General features: G+C 32.5%; 1 protein-coding gene across 1 annotated transcript in view; it reads left to right on the top strand.

The window, feature by feature from the left end:
* Window positions 1-24,605, top strand: part of LOC149078588 (uncharacterized) — a 90,933-nt gene that overhangs the window by 35,469 nt on the left and 30,859 nt on the right. Inside the window, exons 16-32 of the mRNA XM_089240702.1 lie at window positions 1,404-1,568; window positions 2,587-2,711; window positions 3,925-3,992; window positions 4,870-4,938; window positions 5,106-5,359; window positions 7,355-7,441; window positions 10,491-10,658; window positions 11,101-11,225; window positions 13,565-13,635; window positions 14,368-14,466; window positions 16,736-16,980; window positions 18,399-18,485; window positions 18,573-18,740; window positions 20,639-20,760; window positions 21,846-21,910; window positions 22,853-22,912; window positions 24,253-24,491. Of these exons, the coding sequence (XP_089096828.1) occupies window positions 1,404-1,568; window positions 2,587-2,711; window positions 3,925-3,992; window positions 4,870-4,938; window positions 5,106-5,359; window positions 7,355-7,441; window positions 10,491-10,658; window positions 11,101-11,225; window positions 13,565-13,635; window positions 14,368-14,466; window positions 16,736-16,980; window positions 18,399-18,485; window positions 18,573-18,740; window positions 20,639-20,760; window positions 21,846-21,910; window positions 22,853-22,912; window positions 24,253-24,491 (2,217 nt within the window). The remainder of the gene's footprint in view (window positions 1-1,403; window positions 1,569-2,586; window positions 2,712-3,924; window positions 3,993-4,869; window positions 4,939-5,105; window positions 5,360-7,354; window positions 7,442-10,490; window positions 10,659-11,100; window positions 11,226-13,564; window positions 13,636-14,367; window positions 14,467-16,735; window positions 16,981-18,398; window positions 18,486-18,572; window positions 18,741-20,638; window positions 20,761-21,845; window positions 21,911-22,852; window positions 22,913-24,252; window positions 24,492-24,605) is intronic.

The following is a 24,605-nucleotide window of genomic DNA, read 5'->3' as shown; positions in this document are numbered from 1 at the left end:
CAGACAGACTAGCATTATACTTAGGTAGCATAAAAATTCAAATATTTACCATCTTCACAAAATATAGAAGACACATGGCAGCACCAGCTAGAACACAAACCACATATAATTCTGGCAACATAAATACATTAAGGGCCTCACATACACTCAGAACATGCATTCTGAGCTGTACTGATTCATTAGAAATTCTGCAGAGTAATGTGTATGATGTGCATGCACTGTTAAGTAAGTAGTCTTAACAAATCTTGTTTAGGAGGAAAACTTTTTGAAAATGCTTAAAAGAAAAACTTCTTGAAAATGTTTAATAGGAAAACTTTTTGAAAATGCTTAGAAGAAACACTTCTTGAAAAGTTTTAGTAGGAAAACTTATTTTCATCAGTAAAGAATGTCTTCACATTTTGGGAAGTGGGAAGACATTCCTTAGATCTCCTTCTTGTCTGGATTTTGCTGGAAAGCAGGAATCTATTCTCATTCATCACAAATGACAAAGAATGACATGCACATAATTATAGTTACGATATTCAGTGTACCTTCATTGTATTTTTCAAATTAATTATTACATTGACTTTTCATCTTTCGTATGGTTAGTGCAATAGGCTCAAAGTGTATGTGTGGGGTCCTAATTTATTCTGATGTGAAGATCGTAAATGCTCAAGTTTTCATAGTATGTAAACACTTAGTTACAGATCATTGTTCATTGTGTAGGAAAAAACTGATTTTATGCATATATTATAAGGATTAATCTTTCAAAAAATTATAAAAATGTGATTGAACTCTTGCAAAACTTCAACAATATACACTTATTCTGAAAATTCTTCAATTTTATATGCATTAAAACTTAAGTCCAAAATATGCAAATGCATATGCACATAATCCAAGCTCTAACCATTATATTGATGTACTGATTGTAACCATACTGATTGATGTACAACCAATCAAACAAATTTCATTGAATCTAATAGTGTCATTGATTGGATTTTCCAAGGACTTAAAAAACTGTAATTAGTGATTCCATTACACATCTGCTTACTATATTCCCTGCATTAGTCAGCATGCTGCCAAACTCAAGGGACACCAGATTTGATAATTTCCACATCTGGTCCGTTCCATGCTTGGAAAAGCGAGATCTAATAAGAATCATACAATGCGTTCAGCCGTTCAATAGATTGTTACAATAAAGATATGTAAAAAAATTTTAGGATCTGTGATTCAAATTTCCTGGTATGCTATTGTCCTATGTTTCCAGGCATACTAGTTAATGGGGGGGGGGGGAAATACGGTAGCTTATATTAAAAAATTGATTAATTTTCCATTGTTGGTTTTGAAAGAATGGCATCTTCATTATAGTATGGTAATCTGATTTGTTATAAAATATTTCTCACATCTCATTCTAATCATTTTAGCGCAAACCCAAGGAAACAAAGTATGTTGATTTACCTGAAGATGCTTGTTTTATATGTGAAGCCTCAGCAGTGCTGCTTGAGCGCCTCATTGTTCGCAAATGTGTGAAAGAGTCACTGGAGTTTAGTACTATAAATGCAGATCTATCCCAATCTAAACTAAGATATGTAAGTTTTATACAGACTTATCGTATTAGGTTTCTGTAATTCTTCTTCTCATTGTTTACCCTTATAGCCTAGTAGTCTAATTTAGATTGCTTTTGAGACATTTTTGCTTCTGAATAAAATTAAAGGTGTTTTTTAATTACAATGAAAATATTACTGTTTACAGGTATTGGTGTCCCTTACAAAAGCATTGACAGAATATCTTGCCTCGTGACCAAGGTATCTCAAGCACTGACAAGAATATGAGGCATCAAGTTGATGCCTTATATTCTGTAACTACAAGATACCTCACTTCCCCTTAAAACCCTCTTATTTCAGCAATGCCGGGCCTAAATGTTCTTTAAATCAGACTTTTTTTGTAAACATGTCCCCTCAATCTTTTAGTGCTTCACCACAGGAGAGGCCCCTCATGAAAATGAGGTCTGGTTTAAATTTTTCAGAGTAAGCACATTTAACTAATAGTTTTCCCTAGCCTAGGGGCTTAGAAAAATCACTTGCCTGAGAGCCCCATGATGCTCCTAAGATGGCCCTGTACATAAGTAAATGTTTTATTTTCAGCTTATTGATATCAGCAAGGCTGTAGCGAGAGGGGAGGGACTTGGGGGTGGCTTGTTTGCCCCCTCAAAATGTGAAATGACTGAAAAGGGGGGAAATGATGGCCAAATATATTGTTCTATCACTTTGGTCCCATCCCGAAATGCAAGTAGTTCCCCCCCCCCCCCGATCTGGCTATGGACCTGGATATCAAGTCATGTGTTTGAGGAAAATTCAGTTGAAAAGGCAGTTAAATAATTTATCTAGCATACAAATTGCTCGTAGTATATAAAAACTCATAGATGCTTCACATTGGGAAAAAATAGTACCCAGTTTATCTTGACAAACGCGACTGCTGTAATTTTCGGGAAGTGTGTTCAAAAGAATTTTTTAAAAAAAACCAGTATTTGTTTTACTATGTTCTATTTTTGTGCTATATGCATTTTTTTTCAATACTCTTTTACCTGTACTCACTTTTCTTTTAAAGCATTTTGTGGGGAAAAGTTGGAGGTCAGCAAATCGTAAAAATTTTGAAGTTATACACTTGGAGAAAAACTTACAGGGGACTGGTTCAAATTTGCATAAATGGGACTTATTCTTCACGAAAATTGGGTAAGTTGTGTGCAACCTATTTTTCATACAAAAATGTGTAACACAAAACATAATTTATGCTTGATACTCAATCTTATCATGGTGTTGGCAATTTGAAAATGGAAACATTTATGGCATTACACATTTCAATATGTGTTTTCAAAGTGCTTATTATTTGATATTTTCTTCATGCTGCATCTAGACCAGTGTTTCCCAAAGTTGGCGTTATTATTCCTTCTGGGGGAGGAAGAGCAATAGAGTTAGAGAAAATAATGTTACAACAGGTACAGCATAATATCCTATATGGGTTGGCTTAGTGCAGTGTTGCCTCACCTGCCTCTGTGATGGTCAAGTGGTCATAGTGACAGACTTGCATCACGAGGACCCAGATTCGAAACGTACTGCCACTGCAGTGGTGGTCGACTGAAGTTAGTTTTCTGTGGTTCTCAACTTCGAGGTGCAAGTGCGAGCCAATCTCCCTGTTAAAAAGTCTCGCCACAGAGAGCAACAGACCTACATCAGCACAAATATTGTTGCACTTCATTCACAATTTGAAATATAGATGGCAGCACCAAAAACTTCACACACAATGCTACATATGCACTCTGATTGTTGGGTACACTTACACACTTCTAGCACAACTCCATTGGTAGTAAATTACTCGTGGTGATAGACCAGAGTTTTGCTCGGTTCGAAAGTAAGAAAGAAAGTTATTCTTCACTAGGGGTCCTCTGACAGGTTTTTTTTGTTTTTTTTTGGGGGGGGGGGGGGTTTCTGTGAGCTTGGATGAGTAAACAATTCAATTTACTTATTATTTTTGTATTATTATATGCTGAATATTATTCTATAAAAAATCTGTGGGCTTTCATCTTATTGGCAAAGGGGTACCTGGCCTGCATATTCCTGTTCCAGACTCTGCCACGAAGCTGGGCTGGAAGAGATCTCGGCAACGGGATAAGTCCAGTAGCAAAGTTCTGGCGTTCATTGGCCTGCATATTCCAAATATGAAAGGTTACGTGAACACGAATCTCTGGCTAAGCAAAGAAAAACTCTCCATACACCTTATCTTAGTGATTTCCAAGTAAAGTTATGGTTCAACTTGTTGTAGCAGAATTATTTTGCAGTAGAAAAAATTAAACTTTAAGTTAAAGTTTTTCAACTTTTGTCATTCAAGAAATTATTTTTAGTTGTTCTACATTTGAGTTTTTTGCCAGCATTTTTTTTTTCTTCCTAGTCAATGTGTAGAAAAGAACCAAAAAGACCACCCTGTAGAGATGCATATGAAAAGGGTAGATACTGAAAGTAAGTAAAAAATACAGATTTAACTGAATTTTTACTTGTTACTAATACAAAGCTTAAATAAGTTATGAATATAGTGGAACTTCAGATTACGACATAGTTTGTTCTGTGAAAGGGCTCGTTATTGTATAACTTCTGTTACTTATCATAACTTCCCCATAGGATGTAATGTAAACTCAAATCATTTATTCCACAAATGTCTTTCTACCACCAGCCACAATATTTTTCTAACAAAAAATTCAAATTTATTTTAAATTATTATATTTTTACTGATTTCATATTGAAGGCTAACTATTTTCATAAAAGCTAGGGATTTCACTTGTGAAATCCTAACTAGTGAGTTTCCACTTGTATTAACACACAAAACAATAGAATGAGACATGGGCTCTCAATAGACATTTGTCTCTTTCATGGGCTTGCACTATGAATGCCTCTCCTGAAGTCAGTGATGTCTTAACTACTTTCCAGTTGTGATCACGTGGCACTGAACAGACAAGGCAAATACACAAAGTCTCATATAGACTAATGCTCATCTAGGTATCATATGACTGCTCGTAGTGCAAAAAAGATCTTGTTTATCAAGTCAAAATCTGTTAGAAAATTCTAAAATGTTTGAATGTCTTGCAAGACAGTGCTCATTAATTTAATCAAAATTTGTTAAAATTTTTTGCTCATCTTGCAAAGCACTTGTCAACCAAGTTACTCATAATTCGGTCTTGTTGTATCTATTTAACTTTAGGAAATTGACATAAGTTTTAAAACTCTTGTACATAGTTCCTTTATTAGAGTTGCTTGCATATTTTATCAGTATGAAATTTTGGATTTCTGAAAATTATCCATATGCAAGACTAATATTTACAGGTCATTTTCTTATTTTTAGCTCATACATCTAACCTGCTTATTCCACTTGTAGTTCAACGCCACGATCCAGTTTTTTCAAGGAATATTAGTGAGCATATTTTAATAGTTACAGTAATTGATCCTAGTGATTTGATATTGTCATTATACTCTTGACTAAAATAAGTACAAGTATTTGTTGCAAAATAATTATATTAGTTTAATATTGTTGTTTGTCGCTCTTTAGTTATGATAACCATGATTTTTTTTTCTTTTTAGGTTTTGAAGAAATTGAAAAACTCCTATTTGCAGAGAGTTTATCGATTGTCATTGAGGGTGATGAAGGAATAATTGAAATTGGGCGATATGTTGCGAGCATTGATCAAATTTTTCACAATGGTTCAGATGTGCTTCTCGTTCAAATAAGTCAGATATCTGACATGGATAGCCATGTGTGTTCTACATGTATCAGTGGATACATAGACTTCCATGACATGGAAATAATTCATTTCCAAAAGACTGAAACCAGAATAGTAATTAACATTCCTTCCTCTTAGATTTTCCCCCCATTTCAGTTATAAATTTTCTCTTTCACTTAATTCAAAATTAAGATTGTCTGTGTGCTTTCTATTCATGTAATAGGGTCCATTATGATTAAACATAGTTAAAACAATAATTTATAGTTTCATTGTTCATGGTTTGAAAGAATATTATTCCTCTGTGAGTGATTCATCCCTTAGTGTGACTACATGGAGCTATACTGAAGGAGTAAAATTAATGATTAAACCATAATTCTTCAGAATACAGGTGAATTTTCTCTTGGATATTCGCAAAAAATTCTGGTTACTTTGCTTCCCCCCCCCCCCCAAAAAAAAAAGCTTGTACAAAGAGTCTAAAAAGATTTTTCATGAAAAAGCTATTATGGCTAACTATATTTCTTATATTTTTGCTGAAGTGGGTATTATTTTCCTTTCTTGGACTACATGGAGGTTTATGAATGAGAACAATCAGAGTGATTTTTCTTCGGAATCATTTTTTTTTAGACATTCTTTTGCATTCTATATACCTGAGGTGGGATTCTGGTATCCATCATCACTCTGTCCAGTAAGACTTATCAGTATCAATAAACCATTCCGCTCCATGAGTGCTCTCCCACTAAACTGAAGGGGTTGAACCTAGTAGAATGGATGTGATTAGGGAGTGGTGATAAGGATAAGATGTTGCAATCAATAGCAAGTGTTTTAGAAAGGTGAAACATTTTTGCTTTTGCTAGAGACTACATGTCGAGTTCGCTTAGGCATTCTAGCTTGTTTAGCTTTGCTACATTTCAGAATGGGTAAATGAAAACATGATTGCTAGATGATAATAAGAACTACAGAATATCACGAAGGAAATGTATGATGACAACAATGAAGAGATCAATACGGAAGATAATTAAAAAAAAAAAATTCCCACAACACATTTGGAAAAGCTGTAAATGTGTTGGAAATTCTTTGTGAATACAACTTCAGAAACTGGTGCAACTTTCTTCCAATCATATAAACTTGTAAAGTGATTTAAGTGCCCTTTTCCTTGTTTTCACTTATGCATCCATATCACTTATACATCTTTTTTTTTCTTGTTCCACTCCACTGGCACACATAGTGAGGGATCACTGTATTAGATCACTACTATGCAATGTAAATTGTCCTTCATTCTACGGCATATAAGCATTAATATATATTGAAGTGGCTGAATAATTTCACCCATATTGGGATGATAATTGGCTAAACCATACTGTCACCTAGCCTCGTTGGGCACACTAATACTTATTGGTTCCGGCGGCCAATACATCATGGGCAGAACAAGACTGATCGCTGGGAAGTGTAGCCTCAAGTCAGATCTAATATATTTTTTGTTTTGGAAATGAGGCATTGACAATAATGATTGTGTAATGCAATTGTTCATAACTTGTACTTTGCAGAGTCTGTATGCACTTCCCAGGTGCTCTGCAGCTGCTGCAGAAAAATAGAAGTAATATTGAAGGGTATTATGTTCATTGGCGGAAAACTTGGCTACAAGAAAAATTTAATAGATAATTTATCAATGCAGTCAAGTTCATATAGCAAAATCAGTTCATTAAATCATTGGTTAAAAAATGTATATTACATCAAAAATAAATTATGGAGAAGCAATTTCCAATGGGAAATAAATTAACAAAAATTTGGTTGTGCTCTTAAAATTGTATTGCATAGAAATATACAGTAAAAATCCTATATAACAATACTCAATGGACTGGGGAAATGTGTCATTATAAAAGAATTACCATCATAGGTAGAATATATTAGCACTGTGATAAGTGCATTAGGACCAAAGATTAATATTGTATTTATAAAATAGTAGATTTTCTATATATGTGTGAAGACCAACTGTACAAGTGCTCTAAAATCCATTAGTTGTACGTTACTTTTCAATATTGTATTGTTTAAGAAAATACAATCCAATCATGTGAAATGTTGTTAATTATCCTTTTTTTTTCTTTATTGCAGACTCCATCCACCAAATTTGAATCGTGCTTGATATTCAATAGGGAATTTGAATCATATCATTTTCAGTATTTGGAATCATGCAATAATGTAAGTTGATGTGTTTCATGAATTTTATGTTTTCGCGAAATCAAGTTCACCAGTACTGCTTGTACTCTGTTATTTCTCATCCTGAGGATCCAGGTTCGAACCCTGTTGATGGCACACTAGTGGTTGGCTGAAGGTGGTTTACTGCAGTTTTTCAGCTTCTAGGTGCGAATGCAAGCCGGTCTTCCATTTGAAAAAGTCTCTCCATAGAAAGCAGACAGACCTACAACACCTATGCTGACATAACATGAAAATTCAAACATTTCCTTCTTTACTTCAGAAAATGGAGTCAGATGGCAGCATGAACACTAGACAAGCGGAACTCAACAACGTAAATACGTTAGGGACCCGCACATACACTCAGAACACACATTCCAACATGTTCTGATTTGTTAGAAATTTCACAGATGAATATGTACGAGGTGCATGTACGATTAAGTAGTAGTACTGCTTGTAGGATTTGTGTTTCAATACTCTGCTGGGAATGTAATACAGCAGAACCTCGATAACTTGACAATTATTATTCTCATGGTTGAAATAATAGTAAATTCAATGGAGAGAAACCTTTTTAACTAAACACATTAAATAATGGTGGACTGGACACACCCCACTTCAGATCTCAGAGAGATATTGAAGCATTCCTGAAGGATGGGTGTATCTGGAAATTTATTTACAGTCGCCACCCCCTTCCCCCCTACCATATTCGTTGTTTTTCCCTCCTTTATTGGGAAATTTTTTTGTCAACACTCAGCAATCATCATTCACGTGTTTTGTTCATAAAATTTGAAGGGCTTCGCAAGTTCAAATCAGCATTACATTATTTTCATGACACACATCCCTTTATGATATTTTCTTTACATGGAAAAAGATTGGTAGAGAGAGTAGAGAGGAAGCCTTGTCAACATACTTAATGGCATGAAGAAGAAGAAACGGCAAATGGAAATCAAAATGTTCTTTCAGAAAGCAGTTAACAATCACTGCACCCTCTTTTATATTCCCTTCTATCTCTGCATCACCCTTCTCTTCTCATGATGTTCAATAAACAGGATATTTTAAAAAAACCTATGGTTTCGGTTATTTGCAGTTGCCCTCCAGAATGTAACCCCCACAGATATGGGGGATGACTGCATGTGCTTAACTTGACACAAAACAGCTAAATCCTGCTCAAGTTGACTGCAATTTGCGGTTTGCTATCACAGCTAATTTTTCGAAATTTCTAATGGATTAACCAGGTAATAAATTTTCCCTTATATATTTCAACCATTTTTTGTTTCATTGTTTTTTGTTGGTTGAAAGTACATGCTCATACCTTAGCAAAGGGTCACTTTCTATTTTTTGGAGCCTGATAACAACCTGTGGACTAGGAAAGTCACAGATAAGGGCATATGATATCTGAAATTTTTTAGCAAGTGATGGATGAATAAGCTAAAAAATCTTTTTAGGCAAAAGTTAAAAAATGAAAGTTTTCCTAACTTTCAGCAATTGCACTGCTCATTTGCAAATAATCATATACTTTTTTCACCATAATTCAGAATTATTTGGAACTTTTCATTAAAAATTGCAGATAATTTGAAAAAAAAAATTGCAGATGAGATGGAATGGAAATAGTTCAGTTATTTATAAGTGTGTACATGGTATAAATGATGTTTGAAAATTGCGGGGGAGAGATCAAATGAAACCTCGCTAACTTAGCATTCGCTTAAGTCAACATGCTTATCTATACTTTTGGGGTGTGAAGTTATCAAGGTTCTACTATATATATTCAATGCTCGTTGTAATATGCTCTCCAATGCTTGACATAACCTCAGCAAAAAAATTGCTACCGCAGGGAGTTCCCCATAGAGGATTTAGTGCACCAACCTCTCGATGAGTATAAAAAACAAGCCTGCTGTTTGGAATCTGACCTGCAATAAATTATAAGTTTTGGTCTAATTAGCCCTTGTGTGCAGAAAATGACTGTGGTGCGACAAAAAATGATCAAATGATGTTTTCTTTTCAACATAACAGTCACCTAATATGGCATCGAATTTCGATGGAACAGTGGGGTGAGGGTAGTTATAATGAGCATTAACTGTATTTTGCAGATATTCAAACAATTTTTGTCCCATTAATGTATAAATGTTGCCAAAATCTAATAATAAAAAATAAGTAAAGTTGCAATTAGGAATCACTAAACCCCTCCTTCAAAAAATGTCATATCTTTTTTAATTAAGTAGGTTCTCTCCCGATTTTTAATGAGTGCAAACTAAGGGGGTACAGGGAAAAGTTTTCTATTTAGAAATTATCTTTATAAAATATCTGGGCTTGTCAATGCTTAAAGGGTTAAAAAATAACACATGATATATAAACCAAAGTATCTAATGTTGATTTTATTATTTCAAGAAAATAAAGTTTGTATTTTAGTACTTCTTCCCCCTCTATATCACAATAAAGACTGAATTAAAAAGTTTTAATCCTTATATTTTCTATTAGAAATTGATGCAATATTGTGTGTTTCTTTCAATGAGAATCTTAAAGAAAAATTAGTATGGCTTGTAACTTATCTTGCAATAATGATTCCTTAATAAATATGTTTTTAATATTTCTCCCTTTAATAAAAGTATCCTTTTTGGACATTTCATCTAGTAGTTTTGTGATCAACAGACATATATTTTTTTAACTTTGATAAGGGCACCATATGCTTCAGGTGTTTTCAGATATACAGTGAAACACCTATATAATGATACTTAAGGGACCTTAGAAACGTTTTGTTATAAAGGAGTTATCATTATAGATGAAATATATTGACACTATGAAAATTGCATAGAGATCAAAGAGTAATATGGTTATATAAATGAAAAATCTTATCATTACAGAGAGTATATTGTTGTTACATTGGTTTTCGCTGTATTTGCATATTTCTATATTGATTTCAGTTTCATTTATTCATTGAGATATGTGAATTGACTTTTTTATATCAATTTCCTTGTGTCAGGAAATCTGTATCACTTTACTTGATTTTAAATGTCATAAAAATTTATACAACAAACTAAATTTTTTCTGTATTATTCAGGTACGAACATGTCAGCTATCAAAAAGGTGGGTTGTTCCTGCTAAGTCACTTTTCATTTGTGAAGCTTCTGCTGTAATAATACAAAGACTTATGGTCATCAGGAAAGTCTGCGACTCTTTGAAATTTATCAGCTTTGATGCGTCTGGTTTTGTGAGCGGGGTTGAGTTTGTATGTGGCTTCTTTTTCTTCTTTTTTTTCATTGTAAATATTATTCTTTATGTATATAAATTTGCTTTTGTGACTAAATTCGTTTTATGTTCCTATGTGCAATAGTTTGTTGTAAGTGTTGCATTCTCTTGAATACTTCAAATGAAAGCAGCTTCAAAGAAAAAGCAGCTCATCATAGCTGCTATGGTTAAGCATGTTTCAATATCTGTAAACTAATTATTGAGCATAGTGTTTATTCACTCTCTCACCATTGATTTTCAGACCATTTTCTCTTGAATATATTATGTCTCATTGAAAGAGTACTTATCCTTTGCAAAATTTTCATTCCACTCTTATATCTGCTTTTTAAATGAACTCATGGTTAATCTAATTCTTTCCAGATTTTAGAAAAATTATATGCAAAACATTAAGCTTATCTTTTTCTTTTCTTTTTTTTTGGCAGATTCCGAAAGGCATATCATTCATGCGTATTGGGGCACATTTGCATGACACATTCTGCATTGATTATATTGTAAGTTCGAAATATGAATCAACAATCAAAGTGCAGAAGACATTTTCCATGTCTGGGTATATATTTATTGGTTCTTTACTTTTATTACTGTTTTTTCTATTTTTTATAGTTGCAAGTATTCATTAATTCTGTTCATTTTTTTTCTTTTGTATATGCAGTTTAATCATGGAAACAGTTTAAAATTACAAATAACATTATATCAATAAAGAAGAAAATTATGTTAACTATAATGCAATTTGGACATTTTAGGGTTTTTGTACTTTTTTTTTTGTTAAAATTATTTTTCCCCGCAGAAGTGTTAGGTTTTTTCTTAGGGTACAATATAATCTTTGTGTGTGATCTCATTGTCTGATTACAATATATATGCATACAGCATACACGGATATATATATTGTTCAATGGCCAATTACTCACAGATAATACCAGATACATCCCGCCCTACATCAACCAATTACTCATCGCAAACTATTTCCTTATTTCACTGTGTTGTAGTGAATTTTAATGTTTACTACATTCTTATTAATATTTTTAATGATGTATGTTAATATTTGTAGATATAAATATGTGCAACACATAACAAAAAGAAATATATATTAATAAAATATAACATGTACAGTTGGACCCTGGTGTAATGAACTCTAATTCAGCTAATTCCTCGATTTAACAAATTTTTTTGTGCAATTCTGGCAGAAATAAAGTTCAAATCCTTATTTAACAAATAAAGACCCTCAATATAACATTATTATTATTATTATTTATTTTTATTTATTATTTATTATTATTTATATTTATTATTATTATTTTTTATTATTATTTTTTTTTTTTTTTAAGAATTTTCCTTAATTTTTTCGTATTTTTCATCACCCAAAACTACAAGTCTTCCTAGAATTTGACCTTCAGCTCTTCTTTAGAGACAAACAAAAAGAAGGGGAGTAAGAATCTGCTCTTTTTTGAATAGAGGAGACAATAAAGCCATAAAGAGTGTGCTTGGGAAGGTTTCAGTGGCCAATTAGTGTATATCAACACCATGAAACATTGTACTGTCCACATGTTTAGGTTTCAGATAAATAAATAAAAGTACTTCAAATTTGTACTCTGTTTTTACAAGCAAAGAATGGCAGATCACTTGAAGCAAAAGCATTTTTCAGTTAGCGAAATAAATGACAATTTCAACAGAATTTAATTAAAATGTTGGACGTACCAAACAAACTTCTATTAAGCAATTTTTTTCATGGATTCATGATTTTTAATTTTCCATTTTTTCCCATTGTTGTCAGAAATAAGTTGTGAAAGCAACCGCAAAGTAAGTAGCTTTTAAAATTTGGCATTACAAGTTTGTATACTTTGTTTGTTCCTAATAAATTTGACCCCAATTGAACGATTTCCTCTATTTAACCCTTACAGCGGCACAATCCCAAGACATCTTGTCAAACTTCATCTGCTTTATTTTACTCACCCCAAAATATCTCGGGTTCTAAAAACGAGTTGACATTATTTTCAGTCAAAACATGTTTTCCATTCCCCCCTCTAGTCAATCAGCTGCCAGTGGACAGTCAGTTTTTGTCCAAAGTTGGATAAGAGAAAGAGAGAGACTTGGTTCCCCCCCCCCCTTTTAGCACAGTAAATATATATATATAGACTCAGTATAAATACAAAAGAGATTTTTTCCAACGGAAAAAGTATTGCTCTTCCTAGAAAGCCACACACTTCATGGCAGGTGTTTTTGTATCATAGTGAGGGAAATAAAAGTGATGGGTGGAGTCGATTTTCTTGGTTTCTTGATGAGGGGGAGGAAGTATTTGTCAGCGCAATCAGAAAAAAAATCTTCTTGAAAATAGGTAACAATTTGTAGAAGGTTTTGTATTTTCCAATGTGGCAGTTATATAAAATAGGTAACAATTTGTAGAAGGTTTTGTATTTTCCAATGTGGCAGTTATAATGTGAATCAGAGAAATTTTATAAACTGCTTAAAGAGTTAACAGATAAAATTGTTATCCATGGATTTTTTATATTTGTTAATTAGGGTTCTACTGTACCTTAAAATGTGGTCAAACAGACCAACACAATCTTTTTTTTTACTGAGAATGCATGGTCAGAAACAGGAAATAAAAATTTGAAAGAGAGCAACAAACATGAACTTAATGGAAGCAAAATGGTTGATGGTTGCGCCCTCTAGCATCGTCAGTTTCACTCTCAACCATGAATCCCATGACAAAAAATAATTGTTTAAGTGAATTCCCCCCTCCCTTTTCATAAGATTTGATGCATCATTTTTGAAACATCCTGTATATAGAATATAGCATGATGTTTTTTGTTACAAAGATATGATTTTATTTGTGAACATGTTTTTCGTCTCCTTATTGAATTATGTTTTTTTCATTCTTTCTCTTTCCAGATGTGTTCTAACTCATTTCCAAGAAAATGCTGTTGTCAAGTTCATGCATTTGTTTTCTCAGAAAAGAGAAAGTAATTTTTTCTCCTTGAAAAATTAATTCACAATAATGAGTTGATAATTAATTGAAGATGAGTTAATTTTAGAGTTTTAAATTTTGAACTATTACTTACACAGTTTAAAGTTCATTAACCCTTTCCATGGTTCAGTAAAAGTCACCAAGTCCCTTATAAAATTCCATATCTTACGCAGAGCATTCTACAGATTTTCAGCAGGTGCAAAGATAGGGATGTAGGGAAAAGTGTTCCATTGAGAATCAACTTTACAACATATCTGGGCTTGCCTGTGTGAGGTAGAGGTTTTTCTAGATAAGAGGTTTTTAAGGAAGTGAGTTATCTTGTCAATGCTGCTTAAAGGATTAAGCTTCAAATGTGCTCATAGACTCATGCAAGAGTTTCTTCATGCAATTTAAGCCCCTACAGAATGGGTGAACTGAATTGTGATCAACTTGTAAATAGCCTTAGAATATAAATTGAGCATTCATTGTTCTGGCTCGGCAACACATTTTTTCTCCCTTTCACATAACATGGAAATTTAATGAACTACTTATAGTCTTCAAATTACCAGTCTGTAGCTCTTTTTAAAAATAATATAATAATATATAAAATAATTAAGCACAACAAAAAAGGATCGAATGTGAATTTGGTAATATCCCGTCTGCAAATCTTGCACTATTATGTTAAATGTTTTTGTCTATTTATTAATAGTGATGTTACAAAAAGTTTGCTTTCATTCTGATATATTAGAAGAGAAACGTTTCAAACTCAAAGTCTTGGAGCAAATTGAAGAGGAAGTTCAAAAAGAAGAACAGCAACTTCCATACATTCCAGTTGTACCTAACATTGGTTGGTTCGATTTAAATTTTCTTATCAAGTTACAGTCATATTTTTTAATAGATTTACTAATTTTACCAAGATTTTGCTTATTATTAGGAAAGAGTTTTTCTGGATGTTATGCTGATATGAACCTTTGAAAAAAAAAAAGTTAGGTGCCTCTAAAGAGGACCCTGGTTTGATTGTCAGAGGAGACAATTTTTTTTCGAAGGCAAACATGCAGAAAATATCTTTCCTAATGTATTGTGAGCTGAGAAAATAACATCTCTCTTTGCTTATCACTTTAAATCTTGACATTGTGAACTTTTGAAGACAGACAAAGATTCTTCAATTCTAATTGTGCAGACTTGTTCAGCATTGCACATATGTTCACAAGCAACAGGTTGAATATGCATGATAAAACGTTCTAATTTGATGATAAACTGTGAAACATAATAAATATCCTGATAAACATTCTCTCACCAAAAAATAGTTAAAATCGAATGAATCTTTTTGTGTTTAATTTTAATACATATATATATGTGGGATATTTGCACAAACAAAAATGTGACTGAAACACCATCTTGCCCCACACACCACTCCGACTTGGCTATATAGTAAGGGGTTTCATCTCTTTGAAGTCATGTTTGTCGCCTTGACTCAGGGGCCATAGTCTCTGAGCTACTGCATGATGTCAGTGCTCAAACACTTTTTTAGGAGACGAAATTGGCACATAAAACACATTGATTTTTTTGCACTGTAGTTGCTTATTTTACTGTTTTAAGTGAATGATCTTTCATTTACGGTGTTGTTTTAGTGACACAGGTATGCACATGTGGTATTTTTATAATCTCTTTATAATCTATGAAAGTGATTGAATCAAAAAATAGTTGGTAAGTAATAACATCTTTTGATATTAGCATTCAAAATAATAATTTCAAATATTTTACATTAGGATTCTTTTTATATATTTGCTTCCCATGTTTTTGTTTCCGTTGTATTAGTAATAGTGAAGTCCTAGGCTTCTAAAAGCTACACTTAATTCAAATAAAAACAAAAAAATTAAGTGTCAAAAAGTTAAAAAGATAATTGAAAATACCTGTTCCAAATTGGCTTTCAATAAACCTAATAAAACTTAACTAACATACATGATTCAATTGAAATAGATCCGAGAAAATATTTTCAGTGGAAGTTATATCTGATAAGCAAACGCAAAATTTTTCTTGTTTTAAATGTTTAAATGAAGGAAACCAATAGATAGTATGCAAATACTAATGACAATAATCGAAAGGATAATTTTAGAAATAATTCAGTTAAGTGGACATTACAGCAATCGCAAACTATCTTAGTTAACAGGGTATCAAAGTGAATGCACTCAATGCACTCTGTTCTGTTTGAGCAATGACCTCACACTTGACTTCAGCTTGTGTGGACTCCAGCATTTCACATGCCATTATTATATATAGACCGGAGTTGTGCTTAGTTTGAAAGAAAGAAAAGTCATTATATAGCCCTGACTCAGACTACCATTGCCAACATGACATACTAAATCCTCCTTGTTTTTTGTTGTTACCTTAGCTTCATTTGTTGGATAAAAATAGAACCATAACTAACTAAAATCCTACATGTGCACAGTTCAAATTCATTGGAGAAAAATACAAATTAAATATGTGTCCTGTTAAGTATATATTGGAAAATTATGGTAATATCTTCAGTTAATTTGAACATTCATATTGCAACCTACTTGTTTCTATAAAATGTCAATTGCCCTTCAAATAAAAAAATCCATAATTCTTCACCTCAAAATTGCATTCAGGAATATTGTCCTAATGCTGAACCTGTACTGGAACATAATAAAATCAATACAGTAGGTATATACAAAGGTATTGTATATACATAATAAATATAATACATTTTTGTAAAGCATATTTCAATATTTCATATTTATGACTAAAACTACAGTCAAAAATTCAACTAACATCTGAAGCTGAATAAAGTCATCAGCGGCATTGCATATTTCATGCAGCATTAAACGAAAAAAATGTCATACCAACATAATGGAACATTTTTTGCTTTTGGATTTATACTGGATTAAAATTTTTTCATTGAAATTTGGATACATTGACTTCTTTCTAAGTGATTGAGGCTAATGTTTGGAATAGTAGTTTTGCAATGGAATTCATTTTCTACAATACTTTTTCATCTGTTTAATCTTAAATCTATATTTATCAAATTTCAAATATTATAATTTAATGAATCCTATGAAGATAATTATTGAATTTTTGTTCTTAATTTGTTCCAGATCCTTACTACTTACAAAAAGTGGTTGATATGAGCGAAGAATTGGAGCTGCTTCGTGACAGGTGTGAAAAAGTTGGAAATCTTAGGTTGTCTATCAAAACAGTACAGCATAGAAATTTGCATGCTCTTTTGCTGAAGTTGGAAGCCAATTTGAAGGATTCTATAAATTATATCTCCATCCAGTCATTTGACCTGTTATCGTTTGACCTGCAAATTTTAGAACACGTGAAAATTTACTCTATCAAAGTAATTTGTATTTCTTCTTTCATTAGAATTTCACATCAGACTTGAAAAAAGATTTCCCTTCTATTTGCATTATCATCTTGTATCTATGAATTTCACCGGTGCCTTGTGCACAAGGGCTTAGCAAATCGGAAAAATATATCTGCCAGCCATATTTCTTAGAGGCTAATGTTCCAAAGTAATTATCTAATATTTTAACTTTTCATGGACTTATTGACCCATTTTCATGTGAGTAGACATGCTGACAAGTTCTGAAAATTTTTTGCTGTCCATGTACTCTAATTTATTAATTACATAGAAAATTTTATGTAGCAATACCATATTTTTCTACTTTCTATGCATGGTGACCTGGTGCCTAGGATTTGTCAAGCCCATATGTATTCCAACACTTTCTGTTTTAATTTCTTTATTGCCACCTATAGCCACTCCTCAGCAAAGGAGGGTAAAAAGGGGGATTAAACGCATTTCCCCCTCCTATTCAGTGAAAAGTTTTATTGGCAGAGGTAGATATTTGCCTTCCCCATCTCCTTCAAGGAACCTATGTCTGCTCATGCTCCTCCCCAATCCAAGCATTTGTCTATCAGGCGAAATTGCACAAATAAAAGGGGTAACACATTCAGGATCAGAAGTGTATAGTCCTATTGAAAACGTAATGCACAGTATACAAAATTAATATTGAAGAAATCTTCATTCTTATAAATCAAATGTGCTCAATCTTTTCAGTCTGCAGATCAGACATGAGGATTAGCATGTACTTACCATCTCCATAAAAACATTTTTTTCCTTGCAGTTTTTATTGAGCAGGGAAAGACCCGTGGATTTTTGCCACCTTCAGAGAAAAAAAAATACTCTTTCTGCAATTATTTTATTTAAAATTTTTTTTTTTTTTTTTCTAAAATTTTATCTACTTTTCTCTATTTGTCCTGAAAAATGCATGATTTTGGTACAATGTTTTGCAAACACAGAACACTAAAATTATATTTTTACTAGTATGTATCTATAATATGCTCATTTAACCTTTTATTGCTATAAATATTCTTGCCATAAAGGAGGACTTGACAAGTGCCTGGTTGTCATGGCAACTAGAAAATCTGCATTATCACCTAAAATTTTTCTTTATGTAATTGTTGAAGTCTATGAACGACACAAAATTTTCTGATTTCAAATACAATTTGCCACAACAGGCAAAATGCCCAACGAGGTGGCTGAGATGACAGCCACCTGATTTCATGACAGCATGTCTTTCAGCAAAGGAAAGGGATATTTGTAAAATTTGAAAAAAAAACCCCACTATTTGTGACCATTTCTCTTGAGCAAAAAATATGCTTGGCTTTTAAACAATTTGGCTAGTGCATAAATATAGTTTTTATTTGTTATTTTATCTGTGTTGACTCTTTGTTTTGTCTTTTCCTTGGCATTAGAGACCTGATTGTGTTATAGAAAAGAGAATATCTGTTGAAAAGCAGCCGTGTGGATTTGCAGTACATAGAAAACTCATTCCTCGAAAGGTTCTAGTTTTGATTTCTAAATTATTTTTTCCTATTTTTTGTACTAAATTATCTGATTTTAATTGCAGGAATGATTAATTTTTACAGGGTGCAGAAGAGAGCCTAAGCTACTTTGTTATGGTAAAAGAAAATTTGCCATTCATATCCGAAGCAAGCTGCTTATTATTCCAAAAGACCCTAGCAGTACAGTCTGTGACTGGAACATTCAAATTTTTGCACATTGATGTTAACAGAAATCTGTGTGATGTTATTGTGGTAAGACAATTCTCAAAGTATTTAGATCACAATAATGAGTAAGGAAGAGTTTTTTCCATATTAAAATAAGCTGTTCACACATCTCATAATTAACAACTATGAGAAGTGAAATCTATTTCAATCCATTTTTTATATATGATTGAGTTATTATGTTATATTGTTACAGCTCATCAATCATTATTTGGAAGGATTATGCAGAGAAAATGAAAAAAAAAACTTTATTATAAAGTGATGACGCGCATCCTACAACACCAGGAAGCAGTGACATGATTGTGTAATTTTTATCCATTAATGTTACCATATAGACCAGTGTTTCTCAAAGTGGGTAATATCGCCCCCCTGATGGGCAATGGAACGATCCGGGGGGGAGATAGAAGCTATGGGTATAACATAGGATCCTATGGGTTCACTTGATTTGGGGGCGATGAGTGAAAAAAATTCTGAATAAGGGAAGATGGAACAAAAAGTTTGGATAACTATGATATAGACGGTGTTTTGATAAGTGGGCCTACAATGCTCAAATTTATTAGAAAATATTATTTATATGCAAATAAAATATATTTAATATACAAATTAGACTGAATTGGCCACCAAAATACATTTGGACTCTGTGAAGACCATCCTCCACACTTTCGTGTAGTGATTGGACCAGGGCCATATCTATAATTTTTATGAGAGAGTGTGCATTTTGTTGTTCCCCACTGCAAAAGCCCAGTTTCAACAATTTCTTCTTGCATTGTGTTTTGGAGTTTGAATCATAGAATAAAAATATTTTTACTAATTAAAATTTGCCACCTGGGGCATGTGTGCATCCTTTCCCAGTTCCAGTCCTGCTTTAGATTGAGACTTTTATTGCTTTTGAAGCTGCTTATTTTAGCTTTTTTTTACAGCTTTATATAAATACAGTGATGCCTCAGCTAACAAAGATAATTTGTTCTAAAATCACATTTGTAAACTGAAATCTTCATTAGTCGAAATGCGATTTCCCATAGGTTTCTATGCAAAATTGTTTAATTCGTTCCAGGCACTGAACAAAATTCGAAGATAAGGTTTATGAAACACTCAAAAAGCACTGTAAAAAAAGTAGAAACACTTACCGAGATCTAAATCTTACTAAAGGCATTATTGGATATAGGAGAATTTACAAAAAGATAAACAGATCTTTTTATTTTACACTATGTGTACAACCCAGTTGGTTTTTGTTGTTGTCCACCCATGTGATATAGTCAGCTCCATTCTCTGTCTTCCATATGCATATGGGAAAGCTCCAACAATATCTGGACCATTTGATGCTAAGAGTCTTGCACTGAAAGAACGTGTATTCAGACTGTTCAGTTTGATGTTAAGAACCTTACAATTTGTGCTCTATAAATATTCAACTCTAAGTATCCTTTTTTTTTTTTTAATGCATTTGCTCTTATCTTAATCTTAAATGCTATATAAAATGATTCAAAAACGTTATGAAAAAGAAGTGAAATACATCTAAAAAATGATTCAGAGGCAGACATACATTAATTGGACTTGGATAAATGAATTCTGAGGGCGATATGCCCAAAATATCAACAAAAATCTTTGTTAGTGGAATCCATATTTGCTAACTGAGGCTAAAAACTGTAGAAAATATCTTCATAAGCTGAGACATTCATTACTTGAGGTTCAGTATTCATCAATATGTTTACTCATATATAGTTTTTTCAAAATTGAAAATAAGGTGAGGCTTCCCGTCCCTTTTAGTTTGGATGTCAGATTAGTTCTATTGTGTTTTTGTTTCCAATTTTTCTTTTCTTTCTAATATTTCAGTATTATCAAGTGATGTGTAGTTTTCTTGGTATATTCTGATTTTGTGGATAGAAAATTTACTCTTTTTTTTTTTCTCTCTCTCTCTCTTTCTCTTACAGAATTCTTTTGGAAGAGATCAATATGGTAATGATATGAACTCCTTTTTTCATGGAGCTTGTGCAACTATTATTCCCAGAAAGAAGTGTTCTAGAATTTGCTGCTCGTATTTTGATTTACAGGGGTAAATAACTTTCTTTTGCAGTAATGTTTACTGTAAGTATATGTTTACATTTAAGCTTAAATATATGATATTGAAATGTTATTTCAATAGAGGACCATTGGTTTTAATTCTTTTTTTTTCAAGTATTTTTTGTGCCAGTGAAAAAAGTTATTAGTAATTGTGACTTAAAAACTTAATAATAAAATCTTTTGGTCATTCTTTGGATCTGTAAAATTTTTGATAAGAAAATACTGCTCTGGATAAAAGCAAACTTCCTTCCAACTTACTGTCTTTTAAGTGTAAAAGTTTATGTGAAACTTGTTTATTATTTTACTGTAACCTCGTTTCATATCAATTTGGGTATGTCATTATTGCTTTTGTTAGCAGCCAAAAAAAGTCAGAAAAATCCAAACATAACATGTGATAAAGTATTTAAATGTCAAAGTGAATTAAATGGTTGAACTGTTATATCAACCAGACCAGAGGTTCTCAAACTGTGCACCGTGGCGCGCCTCCAACCTTTTTCAGAGGCTCAGTGGAACAGTGACCCTGACAAAGGTTTTTCAAATAAGCTCTGAGGAGCCGGTGGAGCTCCCGGATAAGAGTTGAATAGGGGAAAGGGGCGCCACGGATGGAAAAAGTTTGAGAACCCCTGAACTAGACCATAGTTTCCCTAACCTTTTGTTCCATCGCCTCCTCCTTCAGAAATGTTTTCTTTTCATCGCCCCTATTTCAAGCCAACCCATATAGGATCCTTTACTAATTCCGAAGCCTGAACCCTCCCCTCTCAGGGGGTGATATTGCTCAATTTGAGAAACGCTAAACTAGACTGTTCAAGTTAATACCAGGGCCACAACTAGTTGTTTGATCTGCCGCGGCAAACACACATTTTGGCACTCCTTGTAATGTTAAAGGAGAGGTTAAAGGATTAAACTTGCACCCTAAGTTGCTACTTCCAAGTTGCAGCTCTGATTATTGCATTATTTGCAGCAGAATCATTACATCATTAAATGTATGTTTTGCAGTATCAAAGCTTAAAAGGCATTGTATTGATATGTTTAACAGTATAGCAATGTTTACTGTCTTGATTTTTTTTTCTGCTGTAGCTCACTGATGTATTGCAATAATATAGGATCGCCATTCTCTGCTTCTTGTCCTGCTATGTTCAGTAGTGAGTCATACCTGAATTATCTGATAATAAATGTGAAGCTCATGCTATTATTAGAAAATTGTTGAGGAAGAATGTATGTCGGCAAACAATTATCGATATCACTATTAAATCAGTAATTTTTAGAGTCACACCTCTCTGTCATCAAACCTTCTCAGCTTCCCTATTTCACTTTTGATAAAACGAATTATTGGTGTTTATATTTGAAGTCTATTTGTAAGTTCATTAATGATATGATGAATATCCCATACTAACAGAGTTGTATTTAATGGAGGCATTATACATGCAATCAATGCCATAGTGATAGAGGGAATCACGCCACCACTTGAAATGTTCGGAAATGACTGATAAATATATATGGTATAATATCCTTATGTCTATTGGTCTATTACTTACTCCCCCCGGAAATGAATTTCTGGCTATGGCCATGCATTCAAGCAAAATTAAAAGGTAAAATGCACAGAAAGATAGTTTAACTATTGGAAATTTCTAACTTTTAAATGCAGACAATTAAAAATTAGATGCAGAGCGATGGTATGCATTTTTTTGGTAACATTACCTCATTTGATTTATCCCCTCTTTAGACTTTTAAATTTAAATTCAAAGTCAAAATATGGCTCTATAGTTTTATGGAGCCACCAGGAGACTTGACTATAGATTAATAAATATATATTGTAGTAATATACCATGCTCAACAATTATGAAATGGTATTTTTATGTCTGTGTAAGGGGAAAAAGAATTATTTTAAAGAGAGCTGAATATAATAGAGATTCCACTGTAATTCTGTCATCAGTAGTGGGTGGGTCATTTTTTCTCAGAAATACTCTGATTCATGACCTTAAATAGTTTTATCCTGATTTCAGTTTATATATTAAATTCAGGAGTAAATTTAAAAAGAGTTTGTGATGTGGTATATATACAAGTTAAATCTTTTCTATTTTCAGCATATCTGAAATTTCAGAGTTTGCCAAGGGAAAGAACCACAGAATTCCGAAATTCAGTGAGTAAGTATATATATATCAATGATATTATTCATTTAAATTTTGTAAAAGCAATATTGAATTTTTTTGCATAATAATAACATAGTGACACATTCCTAATAAATAATTTAACTTACACAGTTTGTGGCTTTCTTCTGTCTCATTTTGTGACAGTAGTAATAATGATAAAGTGTGTAATCCTCATGTATTCTCAAGAGATGTGTGATCTGTCCAGGGAGTTTGCTAGTGTTAGTAGACATTCATGCCTGAATGAGATCTCAGACCTGCACAGCCAAAGGCTAGCATGCTAACCACTCGACTGCCAGGGACATATTTTATCTGATAATTTCAGAATTTTAATCAAATTGTATGTTAAATTCATAATGTTGCTAAAATTATGTTAAATTCTTGCAATTCAGTTTTGCCAGTTCCTAGTTAAATTTTTTGTTGGTGATAATTTTTCTCTATATCAATCAGCTGTTTATATCATCTTTTCTTAATGCCAGAAATTGCTATATAATTAGCAAGAAATAAAATGATAGCATACATTTAAATTACATTAATGATGATCAGATGTTTAGACTATGTCAGTGTACTTATTCTATCACTGACATAGAACAATTCTATTAGACTATTTACCTCATCACCTCACTTATGTGAATTTTTTTTTCTCTTTGTCTGAAATTCACAGGTCCTTCTTGTCAAGTTAATTCTAATCACCTTTTCATAGCATAGTTGTTTTCAATATCTTCAAGCTTTTTTTTTATTTAAAATTATTACCTTTTTTTTCATTCTTGTAAAAATTTATATTAAGAAATTCATATAGCACATTGTGTGAGATATTGTTCTCACCACGACTGCCACCGTCAACTATGTGCACAGTGTATTCTGTTCTTCCCTCCCCTTTCATTTATTATATGTATCATTATTTGTTATAATTGTACTGAATGTTCTGTAAATATCTACTCTATAATGCTGTGATTGCCAGTATAAGCCAATTACCGGCTTCTTGGCAATTTTCTTCCCCATTTCTTGTATAATATTGTTTTCTTGAAAAAATAAAATATTGATTAACAATAATTAGAAATTTATTTGTTTTTGTCAATAAAAGTTAATTAAATTTAGTCTGCATCATTTACTTTGATTGAATTTATTATTATGAGACACAAATGAAAGAAAAAAATCATCCACAGTTAAAGTTTACTGTGCCGTGTGAAGGAAAATTGATTGGTATGTAAATAGACTATTAGCACAACATTTTCAAGTATGTGAAGAAGAAAAAAAATTCATGTTTAACTTTGTTTGAGCTAATAGAAATGCAAATACTTGCTGTCATGCAAATTAATTTTTTTTCTGTTATTCAGCTCTTTCAGACTTCCAATCCCTCTTGTTTTCTGACTATGCTCATGTTACCTTCAAAGGGCATTTAGTTGGTGCTTATTCAGCTGTGGTGGATATTGCGCATGGGGAAAATGACCATTACTTCTCTGTGTGCATGTGTAGCTTCATGTTCATTAAAAAAGTGAGATACATGATGACCATACATGCTGTGATTACTACCCAATTAGAAATCAAGAAGTACATAATTCATGAGCAGTGTGATGTAAGTTATAATACTGTTTATGTTATATACACAGTATGTTACAGCCAAAATCCAAAGTCTGGCCAATTTATATATTCACCGGCCATTTTGCAAACTGGTTGAGATGTCTGGCTA

Source organism: Pholcus phalangioides, unplaced genomic scaffold, assembly GCF_987345545.1.
Source record: "Pholcus phalangioides strain wild (caught in Gottingen) unplaced genomic scaffold, Ppha-v1.0 ptg000013l_1, whole genome shotgun sequence".
In the NCBI taxonomy this organism is placed as follows: Eukaryota; Metazoa; Arthropoda; class Arachnida; order Araneae; family Pholcidae; genus Pholcus; species Pholcus phalangioides.
The sequence above is the reverse complement of the archived record's forward strand: the minus strand, read 5'-3'. Positions and strand labels throughout refer to the sequence as shown.